Source organism: Oreochromis aureus, linkage group 17 (assembly GCF_013358895.1).
Source record: "Oreochromis aureus strain Israel breed Guangdong linkage group 17, ZZ_aureus, whole genome shotgun sequence".
NCBI classification, from domain to species: domain Eukaryota; kingdom Metazoa; phylum Chordata; class Actinopteri; order Cichliformes; family Cichlidae; genus Oreochromis; species Oreochromis aureus.
This window is the reverse complement of record NC_052958.1, coordinates 21,713,048-21,722,546: the sequence shown is the minus strand read 5'-3', so window position 1 is coordinate 21,722,546 and position 9,499 is coordinate 21,713,048. Positions and strand designations below refer to the sequence as shown.

The window sequence follows — 9,499 nt, the reverse complement described above, 5'->3', positions numbered from 1 at the left end:
GACTTCAAATTTTGTATTTCTGTAGGGGCAATGCACAGTGGGAGATGTGTGTTAAACTACATAGTAATACTGAAAAGTGACATCAATCCAAAATTACATTTTAAATTTGATTTTATTTACAAAATATGAGGCATTAAAAGCAACTTCACCCATATGTGTGGTAGAAATAATAGAAAATATTTCTGAGCTGGTTCAGAATTTGAGGAAATATTTAAGTCTCAAGATTTCTGCTTTTTTGTCAAGTATTTTTTTTTCTAGCAGGGGAACCAAACTATACTACAGACCGTTTTCCAAAACCATAAGTCGCATGTTGATAAACAGGTGGCAACAAAAAAGGGTTACTATTCACATTTTAAACGCTAGAAATCATAATTTCTTTTGTTTTAAATTTGAAAAAACAAAACAAACAAAATTAAAAACAGACAACCCAGCAGTGAGGTTTACAGTTACACTCCTGTTACCTCACTGTGACTATTAAAAAGAAATACAGATACTATGTAAAACAAAATCTGATTTTAAAAAAATTGTTTGAGATATGATGCAAATTTTTACTGAGCATTACACCAGAGAATTGAACCCAGTTAGCTTAGCATAAAGACTGGACACAGCTTTATCCAAAGGTAACAAAGTCAACTAACTAATGCTAACACACGGCACAAATGAGATGCTTCGTACAAAGTTAAACTTTGTTAACTCTCTGCAATCTCATTCCACCCAAAACAGTGGATTGATATAGTTAAGATGACAGTGAATGTCATAAAAAAGCAGAAACAAAAGCAAGAAGACACTGTATTAAAAAGGTCGTTTGACTCAATTTTCATGTTCAGGATGGATGAAGAGGAATGCATTATACCAGCAACTGTCCTCACAATGCATTGCATCATCCATAGTCCTCACAAAGCTAGCTGTACAAGTGCAGGTGTGTGTGTGTAAATTATTCATCCCAGGTGAAGTCATATGGCTGGAAGTCATCTCTCAGCTGTTTGGAGCTCTCCTCCTCCTCCTCTTTGCTTTGTTTACACTCTTTCCAGTCAGCTCGAGTTGGGATGTTTAGCACCGCCTCGCTAGCCAGAACCTCCCTACAAGCACACACACACACACACACCGTTACTCTGTGACACTGACATTATTCTCCTGCAGTGTAATTCTGACCTCCCATCAAGTTTTTACCCTAAAATTTCCTGACTGACATTTTGGAAACAGCAACTTGTCATTTTAAGATCAGTGCATATTTACGTGAACAAAACATGTTAACAGTGCGCAGAATTATTGGTAATAATTATTTACCAATATGACTGAATAACATGAGACTAAAAAAATAATTCTCTGCCAACCAAAGCATCTTTTCCCTGACTTTTTAAACAGGTTTGCGGGTATATCTGTATATACATAACGGGTAATGGTAAGTCCTACTGACTGTCCAGCTCTCTGGCGCCCCCTGTGGAGGCTTTTGTTTTTACACTTTCTGATATCATGTAATTTTTCTGATGATGTTTTGATAATTCTGTTATTTGATAGAGAACCCAGGTATAAACAGAATGACCTGCTTTATCTTTTTATTCGAATAATCTAATCCAAATGTGATTAAAAACACATCGGGACAACATCTGCATTTATACATAACATTTCATTAGAAACAGATTTATTTTAGCTTTAAAAGATGACACTGGCAGTGGTGAAGTTTTATGAGGCTTTTCTTTATATTCACAGGTAAACAAAGGGTGTTTCATGGGGACTGACGCTCACCTTCCAAACTGCAGAGGAAAATGTTTTTGAATGCGGTAGAAGAGCTTCTCCCCCGAGTCCAGCTCTACATAGAAATATGGAGTCCCTGGAGGAGCAATCTGAACACACACGTTTTATTCAGCTTTTCAATTACATGTTAAAAATCCAAGAATAGACAAACCACTGTACTCCTGGTGTGTTTTCGGGTACCTGCTTGAGGTCAGTGTGTTCAGGAATCTCCATCATCTCCATCTGTTGCTCTTGAGCCTGGACCATGAACGCCTCCTTGATGTCCTCTGTGGCGCAGCGGTTCAACGGCACCGGCACAACCTGAATGACAATAACAAGAAGATGATAAATTAAAAAAAAAAAAAAAAAAAAAAAAGATCAGCAAATTTGCCAGTAAATAAAAATCGTTTTACGTTTCTAATCCTGTGCTTGGATCACAGGAATCATAGTCTAAATAAAGATACAAGGAGTTTAAATGTGCTAATTTATTGCCCATGTGTGACTTACAAGAAGCCAGTATGTCAGCGATAGCAAGCTTAAAAAATATGTATCTAATTCTACGCTCAATCTCAAATTATTTTAGCAGCTTTGCATAAAGTGCCCAAGTTTACCACATCTTTGTTGACCTTTTCATTGTTTTAGTTTGTGTTACTTCATCATTTGTTACAGTTAAATATCTTTTGTGTACCTGCATAATCAAATTTAAGATACAAGATACATTTATTAAAAAAAATAGAATTATGAAGCTTTAGTTAGTTATTTTAGATTAAGTGACACTCCTACACACTGCATCTGTCAAAATTTGAAAATCTTCACCTTACAGTGTAACTGAAAAACAATACTAACAATCACGAATAACACTGTGAATTAAAACACGTTTTCTTGGTCGTGTTTCTACCTGCAGCTGCAGATGCTGGCTCCTGTAGTTCCTCTCAAACAGCACACAGCGCTCTCCTTTGCTCTTGTAGAACTTCCTCAGGGCTGACTTGTACTTCTCCATCTCCTCCACCACCTCCGAGCTCAGGTCCACCACCGACTGGTAGTGTCCGATGGGGAGGATCAGCACATGGCGAGGAGTCAAACCGCCTTTGGCCAGCGCGAGGTAACACTGCAGAACAAATCACCATCCTCACTCGGCTATAACGCTTTTACGTGAAGTCTCGAAGGAGCTTCTGTGATGTGGATTTATGAACAGCATGAACTCACGTGTGTTCCTATGCTGATGACGAGGTGTTTCTCCACCTGAGGGCTGGCCAGACAGAACCAGCATGGACCCGAGGGCTGAGCTGCACACAGAAAAACAAATTATCTGTGTAACCTCACAAAACCACACTCACTAATGAGTTCTTTCTTAAACCAGATCTAAACAGAGTGTGGCTGGACTCACGGTGCCGGCGGGGCTGCTTGGGCTGCCCCTGATGATGCTGCTCGTCTCGCCCTCGCCTGTCTCCATCAGAGTGCCTCTTCCTGCTGTGGCCCCGAGAGCCTCCACCCTGCTTCTTGCTCAGGTCGAAGAAGTACTGATTGGCTGGCTCCTGGCACAAATATAACAACGTTTTGTACTTTAAAACCTCAAATACGCATTCAAAGGTGATTTAGATAAGAGTCAAGGTGAATTCTAGTGGCTGTGAATCTCCACAGCGAGGCAGTGAGGACTCCAAACAAACCTCTTCTGTGGCGCTGAAGGCAGTCTTTTGTGTGTCTGTCTTGTCTTTCGTGGGGCATCTGTACGGGTTTTCCGTGACGTCTTGCGGTTGCTTCACAAGCTCTGTGGGGTCCATGGTCTTCATGGGGATTATGTTGAAGGCATACAGATACTGCAGACAGAAAGAAGATACATTTGGAGAATTTTCCACAGCCAGGGCTGACACAAACGATTATTTTGATAGTAGACTAGTCACAGATTATTTTTGCGATTAGTCAACTAATTCATGCATCCATTGGACGTAAAACGTACAGCTTATTGCACCATCATGCATCGGCTCTTATATAACTATCATTAGCTTACAGCTTTAAGTGTTTAAGGTATGTGCTAACTAAAAATAAAGACAAGATGATAGTTTATTAAATTTAAATGAAATTTGCAGATTGTTTCGGTGGAGTTTAATAAACTCAGCCGTCTGCTCCTTGCTATCTAAAATATAACAGGACACCGGAGTATACTCTCGAGCATCTCACACTTCTGATAATCAGTTGTCTGCTTGACGTTTATTCAGCTGTGTAAAAACTATAACTTTACTCTCAGCCAAACCGATTTACTCAGGAACAAATAAAATAGTGAAAAAAAGCCAAACAATAACATTTTTAAGTTATCTAAGTGACTAATATATCATGTTTAACCTGAGTAGCGAATGACGGCGGTGGGTTTGAAAACGATTTGCCGGGAGTCCGGTGTTCTCACCGGCTCTAGTGAGCCTTGAACCCCGGCTAGCTATCGAGCTGGTGGGTAACAGACGTCTCCGAAAACGTCGGAGCGCTTTTGAGAACATGCGGTGTCTTGATAAACCAAGCAGATATTTGAGGTTTACACAGCTACATTCTCGCCTGAAAATATGTTAAACGTTTATTTTGTGACCCAGAAAGAATAATAAGAGTAATATTAAAACTAACTAGCTGCCGCCATTGTTGAAAACTGAGCACGGCCACGCTATGAATTCTGGGACACAGCTTCTTCTTCTTCGGGGTTTAACAGCAGCTGACATCCTTGTCCATGCAGTGCTGCCATCTTCTGTTTCAGTCCGTTATTACACTCTTAAATCCTACAACTTATTCCTGCGTCTTTTGGGATCTTACAAAGCTTCAAACGACGTGTCGACTATTAAATTAGTCGTCGACGATTTTGATAGTTGACGTAATCGTGACTAGTCGACTAATCATGGCAGCCCTATCCACAGCAGGAACCTTTTAGCACGGATCTGCTGTGTTACCTGCATTTCCTGCAGGAGAACCAGGGTCTACATTAGAGTTTTAAAATAACAGGGAGGGTCTCCTGTGGGCTGCTGTTACCTAGAGTCTAAATTTAGTTCAGCTGAATTGGCTATTAGGGCTTCCTGTTTGCACTGGATTCATGCATGCACAGACAACGATCACTGGATTCATTGCTCAGTGAAGAAAACTTTAAAACACGATAATCTCAGACAAGTTCTGAACTGTCTTTTCTCTGTGGTTTCTAAGCAGTTTTTTAAGGACTATATTAATCACAGATTTTGATGTTTTCCCAACTTTTAAGAAAACCTTGATACAAAGTTTTAATAAATGCAGCTATGCACATAATCTCCATGTAACTGATTCTTTGTCTTGCATGGAAACGCACCTTCTTCTTGGCGGGGTTGTTGACAGCTGCCAGAGCGATGAAGCGGCTGACGTGTTGAGCATTTTCTTGAAGAACAACATGATTCCTGCCAATAGACAGAGTGAAACATGGGAGTAACGTAAAACAAGAACTATACAATTGCTTCTAATCAATCTGACTTCTGCCAGAGGGGTCAACCCTACTGGCCAATCAAAATAATGCAGGTTTAAGGCTCTTTGATATCCAGAAGAAATTGATTAACAGGGTCATCAGTGAGGTCCCCCACCGATCTTCAGCTTACCTGTATGGGAGTCTTTCATAGTGAGCGCCCTCTAGTGCTGCAAAGTGGTATCGTGGTTTCAGTTTGTCTGCGAGGCTGGCTATCGAGTTGCTTCCACAAAGTTTTGTGTTCACTTCCTGCCAAACAGAGTTCAGAAGAATGCATTCAGCATCTCGTGGGGTCAGAGGCAGTAAAATTAAAGCAGCATAGACTTCTTTATTACCGGGTTGTTTGCGTAGTGCCACACTCCTCGGGGCCACTGCGATGTCAGCAGGATGTCAACACCTTTAAATTTGGAGCTGCTGGTGAGAGGAGTCATGAGGGCCACCAGATCTTTGGAGGTGAAGCAATGAGCCGGCGCCGGTTCCTGCCGGGCTTCGTGACCGCTGACATAGGCGATCTGTAGTCCTGACACGCCGGTAAACACACCACGCCGGCCTGTAACGCACAGATGAGAGCGCTGAGTCACATGCTGGTTTCATGTTTTTATTAAAAGGTCATGAATATGCGTGTACCCTTACCAAGATATGTGATGTTTTCAGCAAGCTCACAGCCATCGGCATTCGGGAAATTCTTTACCGTTTCCTGGCTTGCCGCTCCAAGGATGTACGTGTGGATCGGAGCTGAGGAGGCACAAAAAAAAGAGATTCTTTCGAATTTCCTCAGAAAACGCCAAAAAACATGCTTAATGTCAGCATGACCACAGGAGGCGCTGTTGAGTTCTTATGCAATTCTATCAATGTAACAGTGCCCCCTGTGGTCAAAAGCAACAATAAAGATGAGCATCTGCCCGGATGTTCCAGGTTTTTTCACCTTTCTTGGCTCCGGTTTTGTACAGCTGCCACTCGGCTTCAGCTTCTGGCGTTGTTCCAAAAAACTCTCCAACACACAGCAGCAACTGGTGGGAAACAGATGTGAAAATCACCACAACTTAAAGACAATTACGGATGTTTTAATATAACTTAACACACAGTTCTATACAATGATGTACCAGGTCACTGAAGGCAAAAAGAAAATATTTAAGGGGATGGACGGGGGGAAACTTGGATGGAAAAAAAAAAAGAATAAAAAGTTTTATGAGAAACAAAATGAGATATTTACCAGAGAAAGTCTGTAAGGATAAGTCTATAAACAAGTGTGAATTCAAAATAAATAAACTGGTTGATTTAGAAGAAAAAATGCAAAGTTGCCAGAAAAAAAAAGAGAAACAGCTGACAAATTCACGTGAAAGCAACTGGCAAACTTAGAGGAAAACTGGTAACAAAAGAAAATGGCAAATTCATAAGAAGAAGCTTACTGTAAAAAAGGCAAGTTTATGTGGGAAAAAGGACAGATATGAGGAAAAACAAATTATGATAAAAATGTCATAAATTAAAATAATTTAAAAAAAAAAGAAAAACATTTAAAATAAAAGCGTGGCTACTACAACAAGAAAAAAAAACTGTCAAATGTACATAAAAAAAATTAAACAGAAATAAAAACCGACAAATCATTAAAAAGATAACTGGGTAATGTGTATGGGCAGAAATCTGTGCCATCAGAAACTGAATTTGAATAAGTTAAATTTGAATTTGAATTGCTCAGATTGAATCTGAATTGTAACTTGAATAAATGCTTTTGAAAACTGAATTTGAATTAGTCTAATTTGAAATTGAATTTATGGTTTGAAAATGATAATCACTAAATTGAAATGGAATTTTATATATTGAAAATGAATTCATTTGCTTTGAAACTGCATTTTATCCTTTAAAAATTCAGCTCTCGAATAATTTCAGTTTCACTCTCACCATTCAGTTTCAGTTCTACAATTCAATTTCAGTTCCAAAATTCAGTTTTTTGGAACTTACATCCGGTTCCGGTTCAAGAGCGCAGATTAATAGAACTACGTTTTACTAGCGGACCGAAAGTGTTACTGACGGGGAATCTACAGCGTCTTGAGCTGAATTAAGACTTCAGAAGTCATTCGTCATGTCGAATGACCAGCGGATAAACTGGTGATCCAGTGATGCTGCACTAATGAATTAGACTTACTAATGTAAGTTCCAAAAAACTGAATTTTGGAACTGAAATTGAATTGTAGAACTGAAACTGAATGGTGAGAGTGAAACTGAAATTATTCGAGAGCTGAATTTTTAAAGGACAAAATGCAGTTTCAAAGCAAATGAATTCATTTTCAATATATAAAATTCAATTTCAATTTAGTGATGATCATTTTCAAACCATAAATTCAATTTCAAATTAGACTAATTCAAATTCAGTTTTCAAAAACATTTATTCAAGTTACAATTCAGATTCAAATTTAACTTATTCAAATTCAGTTTCTGATGGCACAGATTTCTGCCCATAAATGTGAAGCATCTGACTCACATCAAACTGCCCAGTCTTCTTCTGGATGGCCTGGACTCGGTTGAACAAAGCGTTCAGACGACCTTCAACGTCCCCACACGCCAAACTAGAAACACACACGTTTTAATATTTTAACAATCTAGAAAATTTATGGATGATTTCCTCTGGAAAACATCAGACAGTCTACAAAGAACTATTGTGTTTTTGGGACTTGAATGCTGCCTTGTTCACTGGTAAAGTTGGACAGTTGGTCACCGAAACATCAAGATAAGATAAGATAAGATAACCTTTATTAGTCCCACACGTGGGAAATTTGTTTTGTCACAGCAGGAAGTGGACAGTGCAAAAGTTATGAAGCAAAAATTAGAATAAAATAAAATAAGAATAAATACAGTACACAACTGTACAGAATAGAATAAAATAAAATACTATATACAGTAGAATAAAATAGAATAAAATATACAATAAGATAAAAATAGAATACAAATGCTATATACAACTGAGTAAAAATACAACGATGCCAGAAAAGATTATTGCACATTAGCGTTATTGCACATGTGTGGATGTGTGTGTTTGATCAGCTGCAAAAGTCTTTATCAATAGCACAAAGTGCCTCTTACATTAAAACAAAATAAATTAGCAATAACAATGATTAAAAAAAATCAACAGAATTCATTCTTTTTAATTAAAATGACGTTAATATATTCTGGTAAAGTGCAGATTTTTCACCACAAACTGCAAATATCAAACATGCCTCTACGTCATATGATATAACGTAAATAAATGTGGAGACTGTTTAATGCAACCTTGAATCATGCAAGTTTTTAACGAAGTTCTGTATATTTTAGTGTAATACAGTATGCCGAAATAAAAGTGATGACCTCGTATATTTTCAAACCTTAAATGTGACACAATTTTAAATAGATTGTACATGAGGCGGACGGTTTTAGAATGTATCCTGGGGGTGGATATGTATGCCGTATTTTTCACTGCTGAACACTGACATTAAATGTGTGTCTATGACGCGTCTTTATAACATATAAACGTGAAGTTAATAAGAAACGCTTAAATTGTCTAAAATGTGTTTTAAGTCTGGTGAGAGCGGTCACATTTTTGCATCTAAACAGTTCCGAAAAAGGAAACAATTAGAAGACCCTGACCCGGTGAGTTTTACACGCCTGTTAACGGAAGGGTTTTCATATTTTTATTTTATCAACGTGTTTGAATTAGAAACGGAGATCCTCTGACATCATAGGTTAAACCAACATAATCAACATGGACAACATAAACAGCATCGATTTAACCAGAAGCTACATTTAACCGGACGCTGCGTTATCAGACCCGCAGGTCCTGTGTTCACTGAGCACACTTACACTCTGAGCGGCTGCTCCTCCATGTCTCTGCGCAGATTTTTACTCTAAATCTTAAAATGTGGATTTGGATTTTAGCAGCTTCCATTAACTGCCCGTCGCTAGTAACAGTCCGGCTAAAACAAAGGCGGAACTATTTGTAATTTACGAAGCGCGAGTAGCTAACGTACAAAAAGCGGCCGCGCGAGACACACTAAGAAAGACAAAAATTTATTACATCAAAATTGATACTTTTAATTTGTTAAAACTACGAGAGAAGTACCTCAAACAGTAAGAAATATTCCCTGTGGCTACCCGGACACATTTCAGCGCGGACATAGTTGTTGCCAGGTTTGATTTGAGTGGTTTGAAGAAGCTTTCGTGTTTCATTACGTTGTTTCTGTAGTTTACATCTGTTCTTAAATCCACTCAGCCTGTAATCCTGAGTTTACTGTTTTAATTATTAAATCTGCACTGTGTTTGTTTAACTTATTTATA

General features: G+C 38.5%; 1 protein-coding gene across 1 annotated transcript; it reads right to left on the bottom strand.

The window, feature by feature from the left end:
• Window positions 1-93: 93 nt before the first annotated feature.
• Window positions 94-9,129, bottom strand: cwf19l1 (CWF19 like cell cycle control factor 1). Its single transcript, XM_031730315.2, has 14 exons — window positions 9,026-9,129; window positions 7,674-7,758; window positions 6,120-6,204; window positions 5,828-5,929; window positions 5,530-5,744; window positions 5,328-5,443; window positions 5,048-5,132; window positions 3,402-3,551; window positions 3,122-3,269; window positions 2,941-3,020; window positions 2,633-2,842; window positions 1,936-2,055; window positions 1,747-1,844; window positions 94-1,079 (listed from the first exon to the last, which is right to left on the bottom strand). The coding sequence occupies exons 1-14, from the start codon at window positions 9,046-9,048 to the stop codon at window positions 935-937; spliced, it is 1,662 nt and encodes a 553-aa protein (XP_031586175.1). The 5' UTR covers window positions 9,049-9,129; the 3' UTR covers window positions 94-934.
• Window positions 9,130-9,499: the final 370 nt, after the last annotated feature.